General features: G+C 36.8%; 3 protein-coding genes across 3 annotated transcripts; 1 reads left to right on the plus strand and 2 right to left on the minus strand.

The window, feature by feature from the left end:
- Nucleotides 1-450: 450 nt before the first annotated feature.
- Nucleotides 451-6,821, minus strand: LOC100375622 (uncharacterized). Its single transcript, XM_002734674.4, has 5 exons — nucleotides 6,523-6,821; nucleotides 5,003-5,102; nucleotides 4,356-4,518; nucleotides 3,529-3,691; nucleotides 451-724 (listed from the first exon to the last, which is right to left on the minus strand). Exons 1-5 carry the CDS (start codon nucleotides 6,626-6,628, stop codon nucleotides 591-593), a joined length of 666 nt encoding a protein of 221 aa, XP_002734720.2. The 5' UTR covers nucleotides 6,629-6,821; the 3' UTR covers nucleotides 451-590.
- A 297-nt stretch (nucleotides 6,822-7,118) lies between these two features.
- LOC146750380 (uncharacterized) lies at nucleotides 7,119-12,503 on the plus strand. Its single transcript, XM_085496480.1, has one exon. The coding sequence runs from the start codon at nucleotides 7,119-7,121 to the stop codon at nucleotides 12,501-12,503; it is 5,385 nt and encodes a 1,794-aa protein (XP_085352606.1).
- Nucleotides 12,504-16,040: 3,537 nt separating this feature from the next.
- Nucleotides 16,041-19,660, minus strand: LOC100376819 (neutral cholesterol ester hydrolase 1-like). The gene is made up of 4 exons (XM_085496481.1): nucleotides 19,646-19,660; nucleotides 19,088-19,322; nucleotides 17,140-17,203; nucleotides 16,041-16,897 (listed from the first exon to the last, which is right to left on the minus strand). Exons 1-4 carry the CDS (start codon nucleotides 19,658-19,660, stop codon nucleotides 16,108-16,110), a joined length of 1,104 nt encoding a protein of 367 aa, XP_085352607.1. The 3' UTR covers nucleotides 16,041-16,107.
- Between the last annotated feature and the right edge of the window lie 1,989 nt (nucleotides 19,661-21,649).

A 21,649-nucleotide genomic window follows, 5' to 3' on the forward strand; every position in this document is an offset into this window, starting at 1 on the left:
TCTAGGGATCCAGTGAAAACGTTTTTGTGTGTGCTTTTGAGAGGTATAAAAATATGAGTGTTCAGCTCATTAGATGTTTATGGAATAGGGATATTGTTTTAGATTTAGGGATTTTAGTCTAAAAGTATGAATGAGCTTGTCAAGTATGAGGGACTTAGAATAAAGGATTAGTGGGTTAGAATGAATGACTGGGTTTGGGAATCCAGTGAAAACGTTTTTGCGTGTGCTTTTAAGAGGTATGGAAATACGACTTCTCAGCTCATTCAGAGGACAAACCTTATTGAGGACTAGATTTTTCTATGTGGTTTCATTGAGTGTGTTTTTTAAAGATTCAGCTCTGATCCCTAGCATAAAGTAATCTACTTAAAAAAACACACTTTGCTTTTTCCTAATACTCTTCTGTGTGTGTGTGCACGAGAACAGAGGGTGTGGCATATTTTAGTTAGTAATTAACAATGGTATCATAATTAATTATCAAGTTCAGGATGAATGATTCATGTTTACACTAAGCATAGCACTGAAATTAATATGAATTTTTAAAAAAAATCTAATTATTTAGAGTAAGATGGTAGTCAGGGAGAGGCATTGTCTCACATGCTTGCTGACGGGTTATCACTACTCAGGGGAAACTTCTCAGCAATGATTTCAAACATTCTCAGAAATGCTTGTTCGTCCTGAGCTCCAGAGAACACTTTCTGTCCATTCATACGGAAATCTGGTACACCTAAAAAAAAAAAAAATATTATTAATAAGTATAAAAATTATTTTACACACAGAGGCAAGCTTGTAAAGCTGCAAACAAATTCTATACCATAATTAAAACAAGTTATTGTGAAATGTGAAGTCCTTTAACGACAGAATTGTGAACTAAGGTGTGCCAGTCTGATATCTCCAATCTCTTTATGTACGTATGTACATCAAGGTCCCGTCCCATGATGCGGCGTATTTGCACAAAAACGTCCATGCATGCCCACTTGAAGATCTGATACCAGAATAGTATTTGATTTGATGGTATGAATTTGCATAAATCGCTGTAAAGCTTTTGAATAGCCATGTACAACCCGAAGCAAGAGATGACTAACGTACACCAATTTTTCGTGATTTTCACAAATTTATACAATTAAGTATTTAAAATAATTTATTTCAGAACAAACATACCAACTAGTTATAATAATAGCATAAACCCAGAACCAAAATGGGGAAAAAAAAGAGACGAACATGTATCAACTAAAAATACATCAAATGTCTATAAATGGCTTGAAATCCTGAATCCAGAAAAGCATCAACCTGAGTTGCCAAAAGCATCTAGCTATCTTCAATACTGTAAGCCACTTTAGGGCAGCAAGAGACAAATTTTTCCAAATTCCGCCAGTCATTGAAAATCAAGAAATTTTGTAGCACTGAAAATTCCTCTGGGGTTCTCCGAAACAAAACTGTGTGTGAAATTTTGAATACGAATGTGATAAAATCATGAGTTCATTAGCAGTGAAAATTAACTGGTTCATGGTAGTTACTTAAAGTGCCTGTGCAATGCCCACCCTCACGTTTCCCATTTTAGATCTGTGTCCCACTGAAAAGGGTAGTTATTGATTTTTTTGCTGAAAATGATTACTCGTATCCAAGTAAATTTGGGATATTTCTCGTGTTGTATCGTGAAACGGTCAACTGTTTCCGGATCTCGCCGAAAGTGCGCCACCAAATGACAAAATGTGAGAGGAAGTCATACCCCTGAGCCGTAATAACACTGGTCGTTCAGTAGTATACTTTTAAACGATATACATTTTTCGGTCGGCGTTTTTTCTTTTTTTTTTGTCTATTTTTTTTTTTTTTTTTTTGAGAGAGTTTTTAGATGTTGTGTTGTGGGCAGTTGCAGTGAAACGTATAGCCATAGTGTATGTATTCACACGTTTCTAATCGATCCTAAAGTGCGACATCACTTAACCTTAGATTCATTCAACTGTTTTCGTCCATAAAAAAAAACACTAGGTTTAAAGAGAAACGCCGACAACGTAAACCTGGTGCAACACTTTTGAAAGAAATAGATTCTGGACCAGCCCATGATCACCGAGGCAGATTTCAGAAGAGAGAGAGAGACGTCCGGCAAGTGTTTCAAATCAGTTGACTTTTTTTGCGATCCTGATTATCGTTTTATAGAGACCATTTAGTCCCTGTTAAGTAAAAGGTAGTAATAATTTTGACAGTAACACGAAAATGAAGCGTCGGACAAACAGGAAATTACACAGCCCTTACACACTGCTAACTGTTTTCATTTTCGAAGGCTAAAAGTTTTTGAATTGTTTGGTGATTGGTGTTGAATGTCGAATTCACACCTCTGTTCTTTTTTACCTCCATGCTTGCAGCTTGATCTGCGTAATAATTTATGAAATAAGAAACCGGGCTTGGTCAATGTGTTTCCAGCAAATAAAGTTTTAATACAATGTTATAATTATGACAATCACGCCATGGATCAAGCTAACTCGAATCCACTCTGAATTTATCTGTATGTGTGTCGATCTCGATTATTTTTGTTATCCAATTAAAGGCCGCTTTTAACGCACTTGCCCTCGCCGTGACCCGACGCGTTCACCTATTTCAACAAAATGTCAATTTATTTCCACGCGGCTGTCATTTATTTAGTAACTGTGATTTGTTGTTTTTTTTAATTATTTTATAGTGATCACTATAGTCTAATGTTTAGAATGTCAAAATATGTTTTACTCAGACGATGGATGAAATAAAACAGTGTAGTGACGTGCCTAGTAACCTGCTAAATTTCGAGATAATTCCGACGTCAAATTCTATTTTGTCCAGCAACAGTGTACAAATGTGCGCCGGTGTCAGTGACGATCACGGTGACCAGCTACACCAGAACGGACATATTTCACATCTAACTCAATCCCATGCAACAAAAATTTATACTATGTGTTCATTATGGTCCATTCTTCCTCGAAAAACAAGTACATAAGTGACAATATAGTCAAAGACGAGAAAACTGCACAAGAAATTTGCCTTATTTACACGTATCGGCTATGCAAGCTGCCATGCGACTTCCCCTTCTGACGGCACAAAGGGAATTTCTGCAAATGAGAAGCTAATGAGGAGCCTCGTTTTAAAATACACAAAAATAAAGTTGCCCTAGACTGAGTTTAAAACACATTTTATCACTTAAAAAAAATAATTCATGATTAGAAACATAAAAATTAATATTTAAGTATCAATTGATAATTTTAGGCGTGAAAATAGCAGCCATTTCACAGGCACTTTAAGTAATGCTTACAAAACCAAAAGCGAGAAAATAAAAATAAGTGTGTTTCCGATAACTCTACCTACCCATATTTTTGGTAAAACTGTGCAAATTTGTATTTATTTCCAACTAAATTAACCATGTTCTACCCACAAAAATTATTTTGTTCATTCATTTTCACTAGTTGGATGACCAGAACATAACTGTAAGGAAATCTATGATAATGAAAAACATCAGCTTCAATCTAAATACCGGTATCCCAATTAATCAAAACAGTATATTACCTGAAACACCTTTAACACTCCATGCCGTTGCCTTGTCATAAACAGATTTCCTATTTTCTGGATTCATTAGGTACGTCTTGGTGGCATCTCGATCCAAACCAATTGACTCTGCATATTCTAGTAATTTATCTAAAAAGGGAGGGTCGCCATCAGTGAAATACCCCTGTAAAACAAGTAATTGCATTGCATAGTCCTGTGAGTTTTCAGGTTTAAGAAATATACAAAGTTTGAACATGAACAATCAAAGAATCATGGCTTAAAGCTGCATTAATTGAAACAACATGGCCACCAGTCAGCCATTTTGAGTCCAATCTGACAAATGAAGTCACATGCATTAAGGTTTTATAAATGTATAAACCAAGTTTGAACAAAATCTGGCCGAGATTCATTCATTATTCAACCTTAAAAATTGATGAGGTCTGCAGCAATTCAATTAAAAAAATTTATATATTTTTTGTTATTTTTTTTTCATTTTAGTCTTTTTTTTTTTTGGTGTGTGATTTTATTATTTTTTTCTTCAATTGTTTCCCTTCCTTGCAAAAGCCAGAAGGAGATCTCATTTAACTGTCGCAAACTTCAATAACCAATCAGGTCTGTCATGTAGTCTCGAACACAGAATATGGTTTCTGGGACAAAATACACTACCAGTATATACTGTATGTATCATTAGTTTATACATAAAGAAGTCAGGAGTGAGAAAAAAGTGAATGTCAATGTCAGAAATGCTGTTGGTAGGATAAAGTTAGAAAACAAGTTTTGTAGTGAATTGGTGTCTCTAAAACTGCAACATTCACATTAACATATGAAAAATAATAATTATTACTTACTTTGAACAAGATCTCGGCCATCTGATTGTGCTTAGCGAGACTAGAAACCTGTTTGGTATACTCCATTAAAACATGGGCCAGTGCAGTATTTGGTAGCACATCACACTTTCCAGTAAAATCAATGCCGACAGCTGATCCAGCAGTTTTCAAACGTTCTCCAACTCTGGAAAACATAATTAAAAGTTGACACATCTTCCAATTACAGTATAGTTTTTTTTTTATTACAGTTATAATAAAAGGTTATCATCAAGATAAACTTTATACAAAGACATCAACTACCATACTCATTATAAGTGACCACCTTTGGACAGTCCCAATATAACTTTAATACATGTATATACATGCTGACCAAATATTTTAGCAATACCGTATTTGCTCTATTAGAAGCGCAACTCCCATAGTAGCACATGTAGCAGTAGCACAAAAATCCAATTTGTTGTACACTGATTCATTAAAATTTCACAAGTAACCATCTTCACAATTTGTGTTGACATAAGTGAAATATTTCACTGATTTGTCACACATTTACGAGCGAACCATATAAGAAGGAGAGGTATTTTCTACAAAATTTGTGCTGTATTAAGAATAAAACAGAGAATATGAAACCTGTGTATATAAATACATAATTACCAATATATATATATTACCTTGGATTGCCAGCAGTGGCAGGTGGTTTAGCCACGCCCTCTACAGGTGTGTTGGGTCGGAGAAAGAATGGCTCCCATGAAACACTGATCTCATACTGATCTGTAAGTACAAACGGACAAGAATTACAACTTGATCAATACAGAATCTTTTTGCTATACGTAAAATTAAATCACACTGTAAACTACTTCATTTTCACTTGGAGTTTATTTTTGCAATTTTCGTTGAAGGGATGAGTCAGTGAAAATTCTTTTTTGTTCCTATATTTTACATTCAACACATCAAAAATCAGTGTAAACAAACTCCATGCAAAACAGCCAAAATTAATCCAAGCTAAAATAGCACAGTACTAAGGTAGTAGTATAATGTGAACATGTTTGTTTTCAAACGCAATAAAGACTGTAGACAGACAATGATTATTATCAGTTTTGTGTTTTGCCGATTCATGATGATACACTGGTGTTTACGCACAATCATGCTGACTCAGCAGAATGGACATCAAAGCCATGATCGACAGCTACAGTTGACAACACAGAAGAGTTCAGCATGTTATTAACCTTTAAACACCATAATTTTAGCCGCCAACAATTTTTCGTACTTTTTAAAAAAATTTTTTTTACATGTATTGATAATTTGAATCTAATCGACATAATTTGTTATTGGCTGCAATAGTTGATCAAAGTTTGTAAAATAAACGATGACTTATTTTGTGAATGTTGACGGAAGTTTATTTAGGCACTCACCGAGTTTTTTTCACCAAAATTTCTCTGCTACATTTTGCTTATTTTTTTTTGTATTTTTCTATATTATCTTGGCCATATTGGTTACAGACCTTGATCATTTTTTTTTTTTAAATATGGAAAAATTATTTGGGTTAATTTTTGGTACTCAATGGTTAATTCAACTTCATTGCTATCATAATTCGTTTTAGATTTTAGATTTTGAACTTTGAAAATAAAGTTTTATTGTCAGTTTGGCAATTGTTAGCCACCGTTATTTTCAAGGGTGGAGGTGTGTTACCAGAGTTCAAGTTATGGTCACATAATATGACCTCTGCAATCACGAGGTAAACGCAATGTAGAACTTAATCACACGAGCCAATTTTCTCATAACTATGAAGCTAAATTTTACTTTTCCACTGTCGGTTACATGTAGTTGAGAATTCGCTAATTTAGGGGATGCAACGATATTTTTTAGGAATGGGCCATTTAGAACCCTGTGGAGGGCTAATGGGGATGGATTACGTTTTAGCCCCGCCCACTCCTACTTGAAATGACCCCACATATTCTCCCGCTAAAAGGGGCAATGCAGGTTTATACAGCGACTTATATATTAGACCCTAACCAAAACACAAATCAAAGTCATGATCGCATAATCCAGTACAAAACACCGTATGTCAGAACCCCGTAATGTCACCGGCATGCAACTCTGAATATGCAAGTCACGGTGACTTGGTCGCCTAACGCCGGTGTCATGATATAAACAACGATTGTTTTGATCCGGGTTTTTATCTCACACTTACCCTGTGCCTTTTCAATTGCCGACTCCATCTTTCTCTTCCCAACCCAACACCAGGGTCATATTATATCGCTAACCACCTGTATTGATATCTTCGGCTTTGACGTCATTTCAGACTATCTGTTAAAATGTTAAACCTTGAAGTCAAAATACAACCCTGCCGCTCGGTCAGTATCGAAACGTTCAATGACGAGGTTCCCTAGGCGAATCGTTTTTATAGCGTGAATTAGTCAGGTGATCAAGTGTTGAGGTCAAAGTTCAATAGTTCTTCACTGCTGTTGTAATATTGTCATCGTGACTGTGGAGACTGTTAGTCTGACCTAATTAGACACCCACTGCTGTTGCCACACCCACAGTTATTTCAACCAATCACATCCCGGTGTTATTATTAGTAGTTTGTTTGTTGTTTCATTGTAACTTACATGTAATCGAGTGAAGTGAATAAACAGTTGAGTTATTGTTACCGCACGGTGAACTTGTCTTCTCGATCTCTCTCCGGGTTTCTACCCACAACCGACTCAACTCACGTGCCCTTGCGCACATTTGGTACCGAGACCAGGATCAACGTACTTTGGAGGAAATTCTACAACGCATAGAAACATGGCAGAACGAGTTAAACATTCTGCAAGTAGAAGAGGACACCGTGCTCAAATGACGAGACAGTTACAAAAAGCCACTGACATCATGTCCAAAGATGACCCATTGACGCAACATGAAAAAGACGTTCTCATCGCAACGCATGAAGATATTACATCAAGATTGGAGCAGATCAGAGCATTGGATGAAGAAATTCTCAAAAGAGCCGACGAAACAGAGTTCGACAATCTATTTCTTGATGCAGACAACTACGTCATTGATATCAAAGAAAGAATCGTGGAGATAAGGAACTTCATCCAACGCGCCGATACACCAACAACGCCAACAACACAGACATCATCTGAAATGTCAAGCACGTCGTTCACAAGTAACAACTCAGCGTCCAGAAGACGAACTGTAAATCTACCTAAACTAGATCTCGAAGAATTTTCAGGTGATATTCTTTCTTGGCAAAGTTTTATCGACACGTTTGAAGCAGCTATAGACAAGGACGACATGTTGGATGAGGTAAATAAATTTCAATACCTACGAGCACATGTAAAGGGAGAAGCGGCTAAAGTAATCGAGGGATTACAACTGACAAACGAGAACTACAAACACGCCTTAGAATTACTAAAACGACGTTACGGACTGAAACATAAAATACGAAATGCATATATGAAAGCACTTTGGGAATTGCCAAAACCGTCTAATGACTTATCCTCACTAAAGTTTTTCTACGACAACATGGAGAGTTACAGAAGAGGCTTAGAAGCACTTGGGAAGAGCGAAGACTCGTACGGAGATTTCCTCATACCTATCATCCTAGAAAAACTTCCAGGAAATTTCCGTCGAATCATCACTCGCGACCATGGAACCGACGATTGGTCATTTAAAAATCTACGTGAATCTGTGTGTAAGGAGATCGAAGCAATGGAGGCTGGCGAAATCTCTAACAATTCCGTATCGTCTTTCGCCTACAACGAATCGCCTATGCGTAATGTACAGTTCTCTGCTCAAGCACTTCACACCAACACAAAAACTCGCAAACCAGATTGTGTTTTCTGCAGTAATTCACATCGTCCCTTCGATTGCACGAACGTAACCGACCATATGCAACGCTTCGAGATCATCAAAACGAAAGGACTATGTTTTAATTGTTTAAGCAAAGGACACTCTTCGCGATCTTGTCAATCTGTCTTTAAATGTCGGAAATGCGACAGCAAACACCACACTACGATTCATCATGCGTTCAAACAATCGCCAAAACTATCGAAACCAGACACTTCAAGCAATACCAACAGCCAGAAAATCCACGCTAATTCTGTGTCAACCGACCTTCAATCAACTAGCGGCAACGTACTTCTCAAAACGGCGATTACTCAAGTCTACTCGGATAAAGCATCGGCCGACGCAACAATCCTATTTGACGAAGGAGCTACAAGATCGTTTATCTCTGAGAAATTAGCCGAACATTTACACCTGACGCCAGACGGACAAACATCGGTCCAAATCTCCACCTTTGGCAATAAGAAATCTGCGCCGAAAAGGCTCAATTACGTAACGTTGACGGTAAAAACAACATGGGGGCCCGATATATCAATATCTACGTTAATTGTTCCTGAAATCTGCAATCCAATTAACAATCATATTTGTCCAGCTGTACTGAATTTACCGCACATCAAAGGACTCCAGCTAGCGCATCCTGCTGTAAACCATAAATATTTGAACATATCTCTTTTGATTGGTGCCGATCATTATTGGTCATTCGTGGGCGACAAAACCATCAAAGGCAACGGGCCGACCGCTGTTTCATCTCGTTTGGGTTACCTACTCTCTGGACCAACGTCACGTGATGCGTCATTCCCAACTGACGTCACCAGCTTTCACGTGAACGCATATTCACCAACTGACGATCCCGTAACTAAACTCTGGGATTTTGACACCATTGGCATTCGTGAACCTGCCAACACGGACTCTACTGATGACAAGGCAGACGAATTCGAAACGTTTTGCGAACAGAATATCGAACAACGCGACAAACAATACTTTGCCCGACTTCCCTGGAAAGAAAATCACCCGGTATTACCAACAAATAGGCGGATCGTCGAAAAACGAACACGTCATATGGTACGTAAGCTTCCATCCGATTTACTTCCTGTTTACGACCGTATTATAAAGGAGCAAGAACACCGTGGGTTTATTGAACGACTGGACTCCGATAATCCGAATCAAGGGCACTACCTTCCTCACCATGCCGTCAAAAAGGACTCCCCCACTACACCAATTAGGATTGTCTATGATTGCAGCTGCAATACTTGTCAAACTCCGAGTCTTAACGACTGTCTCGATAAGGGTCCCATGTTACTTAATGATTTAGCAGGTATATTGCTAAGATTCCGTACGCATCCGATAGCCTTGGTCAGTGATTTGGAGAAAGCATTTTTACACGTGGCTCTTCATGAAGAGGACAGAGAATTTACAAAGTTTCTATGGCTTTCGGATCCGACCGACACAGAAAGTGACTTTATTGTCTTCCGTTTCTCATCTGTTCTTTTTGGATCAGTCGCCAGCCCCGCCATTTTAAATGCTGTTATTCGAAAACACCTACAAATGTTTGACACTAACACCGCCAGGGATCTACGCGAAAATATATATGTCGACAACGTTCTAAGTGGTGCAAAGAATGACGTCGATGCTATTTCGTACTACAACGACGCCAACGATTTGACTACTTCCGCTGGGTTCAATCTCCGTTCGTGGTCAACAAACAGTTCTCTATTGCAAGACATCGCTAGGAAGGACGGAGTTTTACTCGATGACAATAACCCATCATTACTTGGTATGAAGTGGAATACAAATACAGATACTATCGGCTACAAATCGTACGAACACCAACCTACCGAGAAGATAACTAAACGAGAAATTGTTAGACGTACGAATTGTTTGTTTGATCCACTCGGACTATTAAATCCGGTTCATGTAAAAGCCAAAATATTTATACAGGCATTATGGAAGGAGAATCTTGAATGGGATAAAGAACTGTCGACACATTTAACGAACACTTGGTCGAAAATTGAAACGGACTTACGAAATGCATCCAATATCACCGTTCCACGCCTGTACACTAACGCCGAGGAAACGAACTCTTATAAACTCGTATGCTTTGTGGACAGCAGCACTAAAGCGTATGGTGCATCTGTCTATCTTGTATCAAACACATCGGCAAATCTAGTCATGGCCAAATCCCGAGTTGCACCAGTGAAAGACATCACCCTACCACGACTGGAACTTATGGCAGCTGTGTTAGGAACAAGACTTACAAAATTCGTTGAAAACAAACTATCTGCACGCCTTCATATTGAGGAGAAAATTCTCTTCTCGGACAGTCAAATTGTATTAAGCTGGATTAACAGCAAAGCTAAATTACCGGCATTCGTCAGACATCGCATCGAGGAAATTAAATCGTTTTCATTCAGGGACTATCGATACATTCCAACAACTCAAAACCCCGCCGATCTTTTGACAAGAGGAATAACTACAGAGCAGCTCAACAATTCTAAACTTTGGTGGCATGGCCCGAAATGCGTACATAACAACGTTCTGAATAAGAAAACCCCAACATGTACAACTGATGAACAGATCGAGCTTCACGATTCTACTGAAAACGCTGACAAAGTCAACACTGACATCATCGGTCAAACCAATGCTGGTTTGGACACTGTCAGTACTACCGGCATTGGTCAAATTGTTGATATAAATCGATACAACTCTTTACAAAAGTTAAATCGTATTACCGCGCTTGTTTTAAGGTTCGTCGATAACATCAAAAAACCTGCACAATCTCGAAATCTGAATGAGTTAGCAGCGAACGAAATCACGCAGGCACAATCAAAATGGGTAGTATATGTACAGAAGACGCGTTATCAAAAAGAACGTGAATTCCTACAAGTTGAAAATAACAAAGCCTCGCCTTTAATTCGACAACTTCGTTTATTTATTGATAAACAACACGTCATCCGCTGTGGTGGTCGTCTACACAATGCGCCCATTGGAGACAATGCTAAGTTTCCAATTTTAATACCTCCTGATCACCAGTTTACGAATTTACTAGTTCGTGATGCCCATGAAAGATCACTACATTCCGGACTACAAAGTACTGTCACGTTATTACGTCAAACATACTGGATTACAAGGATTAGAGCTACCGTCAAGGCGTTACTACGGAAATGTGTAATATGCAAACGTGTTACCGGACGTTCTTACATGAAACCAATCACCGCCCCTCTGCCTAACTATCGCACCCAGAAATCTGAACCCTTTCAGGTTTGTGGCATTGATTTCACTGGTGAACTTTACGTTAAACGGGAAAATGGCGGCGAGAGAAAATGTTACATATGTCTCTTCACGTGTGCTAATACCAGAGCAATACACTTGGAATTGGTTCAAGATTTATCAACCGATAGTTTTCTCCGCGCTTTTCGACGTTTTGCGGCGCGCAGATCTCTGCCTACACGAATCGTTTCCGACAACGCCACGACCTACTTATCCGCCGCTAAGGAAATCAACGATCTGTTCAACGACCCGCAAGTAAAAGCCTTCCTTGCAAACCATCACATTCAGTGGACATTCATTCCAAAACGCGCTCCTTGGTGGGGAGGTTTCTATGAACGCATGATTGGTATGACAAAGAACACGTTAAAGAAAGTACTTCGTCGCGCATTCGTCACAATGGATGAAATGAATACTATATTGTGCGAAATAGAAACAACAATAAACAACCGTCCGATAACTTATGTTTATGGTGACGACGCAGAGGCGACTCCCCTCACCCCAGCTCACTTACTCCATGGCCGTACGTTGAACACATTGCCACATGTAACTATCGACATGGAGGAACTCATCGATCCGACGTACGAAACAAAGGAAACTCTCCATAAACGTGCCACGAAGCTCAGTGAAACTATGGATCGACTTTGGAAAAAATGGGAGTTAGAATATTTATCAGCACTCCGAGAACGACATGAACGACAAAAAACCGGGAAATTAACAAACGCGATAAAGTCTGGAGACGTTGTACTTGTACATTCAGACAACAAGAAACGTACGTTATGGGATTTAGCCGTGGTCGAGTCTCTTATAACAGGAAACGACGGTATAACTCGCGCTGCAAATATCAGAACGCGTAACGGTAAAACAAATCGTCCTATTGTGAAACTATATCCTATTGAAGTCTCTACGGATAATATACAAATCTTGGACACTGATAACAATAGACATATTAACGATTCTAATGACACACGTACTGCTAATGTTATTTCTAATCGGCCTCCACGGCGTGAGGCGAACATCAGAGCCCGACAAAGAATTAGGGATTGGATTAATGACTGGTCAGGTCCTACTTCTTAAATCGAACATTTTGATGACTTGATTTGTGCTAGTTACCGTTTAATTTTAAATTGTTTAGTTCGTATTCTTTTTGTGAACATCAACGTTGTTATTCTATTATTCGCTTATATTTTTTATGTTTTATTCGATTTTCTAGTGATTTGTTCGTTACTACAATGCATGTACATGTAGTATTTATTTCTGCCGCCGGGAGTAATGTGGAGACTGTTAGTCTGACCTAATTAGACACCCACTGCTGTTGCCACACCCACAGTTATTTCAACCAATCACATCCCGGTGTTATTATTAGTAGTTTGTTTGTTGTTTCATTGTAACTTACATGTAATCGAGTGAAGTGAATAAACAGTTGAGTTATTGTTACCGCACGGTGAACTTGTCTTCTCGATCTCTCTCCGGGTTTCTACCCACAACCGACTCAACTCACGTGCCCTTGCGCACAGTGACTTCGTAGAAACCACGTATTACATGCACCAGGGACTGTGCATGCACATATTAAAATTCATCATTCAGTATAGGCATTAACTAACTCATTCCTTTCTAAATGTTTTGTACGTGTTTATTTACAACCATTAGCATACAACACACAACTTATCAACTTTATGTAAATAACTGCGTATTCAGGTAAATATTTACCCTATGGTTTAGGAAAATTGAGGGAATACGAAATGTTGGCCATATTTCACCAAATCTGGTATTTTTTTAAACACTTCCTTCTATCTTAAAAAGTTATATAACATATAAATGTGATTTTTGGTGTACATACGTTAGACAATGCATAAAAATATCTTGCCTATAAATATCAAACTATCAAAATGGCAGATGCATTATACTTATAAAAGCCTGGACTGGTAAAATTGAAATCTAATGATAAAATAAAAAAAATTATGTTTATTATATATTCCAGTGAAATGACTTTTGCTAAGTATGCTTCTTAAACCTCTAATAGTTTTGGTGTAGCAGTAAGTTATTTTGAAGATGTGGTAAACAGAGAGTCATAAGGTATTTACAATGTCCCACATTGTACTACCGGTATTAAAATGAAAAGTATATACTTAAAATAGACAAAAAGTGTAGAGATATCAGTTTCCAGATTGCTTGTCATTTACTCACATTATTATATTTTCACACTTTGATTCATGAAGTCCATCCCCTACAGTATGTTCGAATCATAATTTTAAGTTATTTTGGACTATGATCAGAAAAATGGTTTTGAAGTAAAGACAACTTTGCGTATACATGTATGCCCAAATCAGGTCCATATAGGTAGTTTTGAAATTGTTCTGAAGGTACTAATTATTTTATATCTTATTTTTAAATGTTCATAGGTTCTAAGTAGAATCTTATGCCAATAAATTGAAATATACAAGTGGCTATAACCAATAAAATCATTCATATTCACATTAATTTTCATAATTTTGGAATTTCTTTAGCAACATTCTGTGTATGCATTTCAACAGACTGTTACAATGAACAGTTTACATTTTCATGATCCCTAAAGGTCACACATCCTGGTACTTTTGTTGGTATGACATCACAAACATGCACAATTCAGGCTATTTAATGAAAATTTGTGTTCCTAACAAACATTTTATTCACGCAGCTGAAACAAGTAGTCAAGGAAATTTTGCTAAAATATCAAGACAATAAACTCATACCAACGAAAGTACCAGGATGTGTGACCTTCAGAGGTCATGAAAGTGGCCAATTATCCCATTCTCACTTTATTTATAGTCAGCACAAACGCCGAGACAAGAATGAGTTTACAGAAATAAGGGTATATGACCCAAATTCATAATAAATTAAATTCCAAAAGAAAAGGTTTATGTTTACACCTAATGAAATATACATTTATAGACGACAACATTTGTCCAGTCATCTCAAGATGTGTTTGCACTGTTTTAATGCAATATTGCGGGCAAGCATGTGTGAGTGTGGGTAACAGGGCGAGGATACCAACATTACTATTACAGGACTGCTTGGATTAACTATCATAAACATTTTTTATTTTTTTTAACTTCAATAAATTGCACAAAACAAATAATTCTGGAATGATGCAAATCATGAATTTTTTAACAATTAACAATAGTTAAATTTGCATAAAGAAAATCTAATAGAATACAGGGAATTTTAGCAATTTTTAATAAAATCAATGTACATATCATAAAGCTCAGGATTCCTTGGTGTATGAATTACACTGCATATTTCAGAAAGCTATCAACAGTTTTGATGAAAATTTATAAAACATTTACCCAGGAAGTTTGCGTTTACATTCAAATCACTTTTCATTGGCTAAATAAATGCCCATTACCCACAAGTCATTTCTTCAACTTGAATCATATTCAATCAAAACTTCAAAATTAAACTGTCAATGTTGAGATGTGCAAGATTTGTGTTGATAAACTGTAATTTTCCACAACTAAATACCAACTTTGACTCCGTAGAGTCCTTTGATAGGTTCCAATCAAGTCGGGAATAACTCAGTTACATGTGAACTTGGCAATGTCTTTTTTTCTGTCGGTACATGTTGATCGAGGCAATAATCAAAATTGCAATCTTTGACATAAACCCATGTCTTGTGCTTAATTTTTTGTGTGATTACCCCCCCCCCCCCGAAACCCTACTTTTGATACAGAACAGGATCAGCAATTTAAACCACACAAAGAAAACCATACTCTGGAATTGCTTGGTCATCTGTATAAACAGTGCAACCATTTACAGGTGAGAACTAAATGCCACCTCTCTCAACCCAAACTCTCAAATACAGTAAATTTTAATAAACTTTACAAAGCAGCGTATTATATCTTGTGCCTGATCGGAAATATTTTAAATTGTAAACAAATTTAATATTCAAGTAGCAGGAAACTGGATGTGTCAAAGCCACACTTGTTTTATGGAAATCAACGTGATCTGTATTCATCCATTCAGGATTAGTGATTGGTCAAGTTCTTCTCGAGTGTTATTTGAAACAAAACAGACATACACAATGCAGCTTTGTGTAATACTTTTACCATACAGATGTTTCCACTATTTACATGTATGAAACTACTGTTGTATATTGCATATCATAATATTGTGGAGGTAATTTCACTATTGGCCGAATAGAAAATTTAACATAATCCAATTAAAGTCAAGATTTATATTGTATATAAATCACAACACTCTTCAATTTTCAGTCAATGAGCCATGCTGTAGTGTAGTAACACACCTTTACCTAAATTATTCAGAGTGGGCAAGAACCTGCTTTCTTTTGGAAGAATTTTCGTCTTTTGAATCTAAAATTGTTAATTTAACCATGGCTGTATTTTACAACTTGTTACCATAGTTTCAAACACAAAGTTATTGTCATGTGTTCTGACTGCTAACTTGACCATATTGTGATCAAATCGAAAAATACCCTTGCAAAATAATGGGAATGTCAAATGCATAATTGCTTTGATTGTATAGGTACAGACGCAGAACTCAAAATATACAGCAAAACATTTCAATCTTCAAATTTGGGATGATATGTAAGTCGTAAAAACAAATTATTCAAGTATCATTTGAAAGATTTGGTGAAAATGCACAAAACATTGATTTGAATAAGAGTTTCTAAATTACATTATTATTACAAATTTTCACGACAGAACCGTAAAAAGTCATCCATTGATTGTCTACCGACTTCAGACGCAATTGGTCCTTTGAAGACACTAAATATTCCATGATATCCATGTTCGTAGTGCTTCCATGTTACTGGCACGTTAGCATCTTCTAGTTTCTTGACATAAAAAATACCATCATCTCGTAATACATCAAATTCCGCTGTAACGATATATGCCGATGGCAATCCGGTAACTATGGATCTCATGAGCGGTGCAAAGGACGGATTTAAAAGATGATTTTGAATTGAAGTGAAGATACCAATATTACCAAAGTTAAAATCAGTTGGAGGTATATAATCACGTTTTTTGAGTTCTGTCGGTATTTGGTCGTGTCCCATGATCTTGCGCTCATTATCCTTAACTTGCGGTGAAGTGTGGTTGTTGACTTTCATTGCCGCAACGTACTTTAAATGACCAGTTAGATACCACGACCAAAATTCAACCATCAAATGCTGATTCAAGATGAAAAGGTTTTTATTTTGTTGATAGGAAGGAGTGAGAAAGTCTAGACTCTGTAGGCATGGATAAATCAGACCCTGGAATTTCAGTTTTGGCAAATTCATTTGTTTGTATTTTTCCTGGAAAGTTAACAGCGATGCCGTTGCTGCGGCCAGATTCCCTCCGGCGCTGTCGCCAACCACAGCAATTCGTTCAGGATCAACGTTGTAGTCTTTGGCATTCTGGAGAAACCATATAGTTGCCTTGACCACATCTTGCAATGGGACCGGGAATGGATGCTCTGGAGCGAGTCGGTAGCTGAAAGTTAAAAATTAATGCATAAATGTGAGATCAAATGCATTGACCAATTTGATTCAAATAATCTTGCATGCGAGTCAAACTAATATATATCATACCAAACTAACATAGACTGCTTAGTTAAAGTTGGGGCACTTCAGGGTTGGGCATAAAAAATTTGCGAAAAATGTCTTTTTGTAATAATAAAAGCGTCAAAAACCCCAAGCTTGTCATTTTAAACAAAAATATATACAATAACTTACTCAACAGATACGAGTACAATACCAAGCCTTGCCGCTATGTAATTGGTCTGATAATGATATGAATCTGCAAAAATAAAAGACAGACAAATATTTTATACAGGCACTTATCACATGCATTTATTTTCAGGAAATCTAAATACCGTTACGAACGATTTTTTCACCACATGTGTCCAAACCAAATCTCGAGATAACAGTCTTCAATTTATTTCTCTAGACGGCATTGGCAACCAAGTTCAAATTGTTGGTGGCCAAATCAAAAATTTAATAGACAAGTACAAAATTGTAGGTTGCCAGAATTAATTATGTTTTACAATTGAATATCGGTACATTAAAAAACACAGAAACACCAAAAATGTTCAGAAATGAAATTTAAATATTTCAGATGCGATGCCCCTTGTGTCATCATTGGTCAAAACTGATTCACTGACATTTTCAAACACATTATTCTGAAAACTTTTCATCACAATATTTAAATAATAACACATGCTTGTGAGAGTAATATCACAATGTGTTGCCTGCCTAAGGGATTATGGTCATGACCAACAGCCCGAGGGCAGACAACAAATCGTGCTATTGCCCGAATAACCATGTGTTATTTATTTTATCACATCGAACAGACATCCACCATGACAATCACAGCTACCATACATCACTCACACCCGCTCTCCCACAAAATAACAACACTTATATTTGAAGTATGCAATATTTTATTTTATCTATTATAACAAGTTTCACATTACTCAATAACATACATACATTGTTTGCTGAAAAACAACTAAATACACTCAGTAAATGTTATTTTCAGCCATGGATAGTCTTTTTATTTGAACCGTGTTTCAGCAGTGTGGATCACTCAAATTATCAAGAATAAAATTTTTGAAATGAATTGAGAAATTCTTAAACGCAAGTTATTTGATCACTATACAAATAAAAATGTCAGAGCGCCATGGAAATGACTGAAATTACCTTCTCACGAACGTACCACACCTATTCACAAACTAACACAGCTTTAGAGTGTTTTCGGTTAGCATCGGCATGGAACGCGTAGAAATGCTTACAGCAAAACGCGCTGCAGCCACCCCGGCTGCGACGTTTCAGTGGCGGCTTTGTCTTAAATTTTCGCTCCATATAAAAAATACCCTATACATCAAAACAGAGTATCTCACTTAATATCCATTCTGGCACGTTCACTGTCTATTTCGAATGGCTAAAGTTCCTTCAAAACCCTGAAAGCAACCCCAGAAGCAACAGCGGCCAGAGCAGCACCAGTGCAGCGAACGACAATTTGTTATGCGCAGTATCGTTGCGCAGTAGTTTCAGTGACGTCATCCATGTGATATACCCATGTAAAATCCACTTGGCGGGCAATATACCATGTAATATCCATTTTTATTCCATGTCATGTGACTGAGTCTCAACCAATCATAGCATGCGTAACAGCAGTGAGATGTGATAATTAAATATGACAGATAATGAAATACGTATGCACAAAGTGTTGAATTGTGGGTAGAGGTGCACCACCAAAAGTTGACAAGCTGTTTAATTTGTTCTATGTTACAGAGAGTTGGTCATCTGTCAGATTATGCTTAGAATGCCAATTTGTTTTAATCGCCCTGGCGACAAAAATGGTCGAAATCTACAGGCCTGATCAATGGTGAAAATCACCTTTTTTTTTAAAAATGTTTATTTTTATGTGTTGTGTACATGATTTTATTTATGATCTTTAATATGTATGAATTCTAAATTTTTGTGTTGACTTAAGCTCGTTGGCCCAGGCAGCTGTATGGCTGTATGCAACAATAATAAAAATACTTTTTTTCAAAAAGTAGTTTCACAACTACTGAATACCTTTTTATCTGGATTCAAAATTCCAGGAAATCTGGCAATAAGTTTTAATGATTGCCGTTTTGCAGAGAATCATCATTCCCTTTATAACAATAACACTTACCTACACTACCAACTACCCAGCCACCACCATGTACATACACCATCCCAGCAATGGGTTTGTCTGATTTCTCAACAGGTTGATAAACACGCACCCGAACACCATCAAATATTTCATCTTGGAATGTAATGTTTGGTTCATCGCTACAACTCAAACTGAGAAGTCCTTGCTCAAATTCTATTACTGATCTTGAAAAACTGATTCTGTCGGTGTAACCAGACAGCACTGCACCAATACCCTTTTAGGAAAAGAAATATACCTTATATCATTATCAAGGCTGGTATTGCACAGTGTAACTTAACATTTAGCTAGAAGCACTCTGTCACTAGATGGCACTAGATTTAGTAACATGGGTAAATACTACAAAGAATAAGTTGAAATTATCAATGGCAATGATACTTTCTTTAAAAATTACATGCGAAAATGCAAAGCCAGCTGAGAAGTTAAGTTACGAACGCAAGACGACAATTTAGATATACAACACTAGTTACAAGCGACTTGCAATCCAGTTTCACTAATAAACGTCTGACTCCACACTCCAAACACTGGTGACGCCCTCACTTCCGTTCCTCTCATTCGGGTTTTCACCACTGCCACACCGTAATTTGTATATGTTCTATAGAATGTTATCAAAGACGTTTGAATTCTCTTCGTGTCGCGCAGTAATTTTAAAATATTTTTGTTTTCGCTTATGTATATGAACTTTGAATATTTGGTATCACACGCATTTTCCTTTTCATTTAAATCTCGCGATTTTGCAAGACTAGTGTAAGTAGTTTTGATAAAGTAAGACAAACTTTGACTTGTGAAAGTAGGTTTCCTTTAGCCAAACATCACACATGTAAACATGAATGTACTTCCACTTTGAAAAATAGGTCTCGTACAAAAGTGACACGTATACACCTAAAGACACTCTCTGTTGGATGCTTTCTTATTTATAAACATCGGCATATTTATTTCGTAAAAAGTCATGAAGGTTATACGCATAAAATCTTTGTTTGAAAAAAATGTGGTGATTCACCACATTTTTTATGCAAATTACAGAACATATGCAAATTACAGTGTGGCAGTGGTGAAAACCTGAACGAGAGGAACGTAAGTGAGGGCGCCGCCAGTGTTTGCAGTGTAGTCTGACCCTTCAGTGGAGGACTGAGTAAAGTACATTATTCACTCACCACCAGCTTTATAATTTGTCTGGAAGCAAATACTATTCTCAATTTCATTGGTTCTGCAAGCCCATCAGGCATTGGGCAGTAAGTATAATACGCAAACAAGACACCAAACGCCAAACACCAGTAGAGCTTCATTCTGGATCGGTTCTGTTGATGGGATATACAAGGTAATACTCAAGAACAATATTTTTTTCTGATGATATTGAATGCAAGATCCTAATGTAACAACCCTGTGTACTGACATCAATTTCAAATAAAATCATGACATCACTCATCTAAGTAAAGAAATTGACAATAAAAACAGTCACCTTGACAGTTGAAATTGACAGTTGAAATGTTGACTTACATCACACTTCATGCAGCTATTTTATTTAAACAGCAAAGCCTGGTGAAACCCATGGAGGCAAACACAAATGGTCAATTTACTCTAATAACTTTGGATATGAACAGAGACATTTATTTATATTTTTCAGAAATTCTGTGCTCTGAAATTAAACAGTGATTAATTTCAGTGAGAAATATTTCATAATACTTCACTGTTTTTTTTATTTTTGTGAGTTGGAATAATAATGGCTCTGTAATCAATCTGATTAAAAAATAAAAAAACATCTTTTTGGTAACTCTTAAAGGCGCAGAGTAAAATGAAATATATAAAATTTCAAAAATAAATTACTCGCCATACATCAGATTTCAAATCATATTGGCCCAGTGTTGTGTATGTGCCAAATAAAATGTCCTATCAACATTTCGATGGGAAGGACACTTAGAACGTCAAGCCATCATACAGGTATAGTTTTATAAAGAATAATGCACATTGCCTGTCGACCCCCCCCCCCCCCACACACACACACTGTTTTTGGTATGTCTGTGTATGCCTTACAACTACTTAGTATTCTGTTTTGCAACTTTGCAGAACACATCGTTTTTTGTCTAATCTAGACTTGACGTGCCGTTACGCATTTACGCATGCACAGTTTAGATCATTCCATTATCATACTAACTAGATGCGGGTAAAGTGCCTTTTTTTTCAAAATGAAAAGCGCTCATTAGAATATACAAACAGGTTATTTTAAGTGTTTTAATATTTCTTGACTTGCATACAATATAAAGCAGAAATACTGTAGAGTACTTTATGTTCGCTTTGAATTAATTTTCGCTATTTTCACTGAAGGGTTGATTCAGTGAAAATAAAATCCAGCGAATATACCTTTTTTCATATATTTTACGTTCAACTAGTCAGAAATCAGTGAAAATAAATTCCATACAAAACACCCAAAACGTCTTTTCAGTAAAAATTAATTCCAGCTAAAATAAAGTATTTGACAGTAGTTATTAAATAAGAACACTAAGTTTGAAAATCATAATGTTAACAACCCTATGAATCACACACACC

Source organism: Saccoglossus kowalevskii, chromosome 1, assembly GCF_978046115.1.
Source record: "Saccoglossus kowalevskii chromosome 1, keSacKowa6.1, whole genome shotgun sequence".
Classification (NCBI taxonomy): domain Eukaryota; kingdom Metazoa; phylum Hemichordata; class Enteropneusta; family Harrimaniidae; genus Saccoglossus; species Saccoglossus kowalevskii.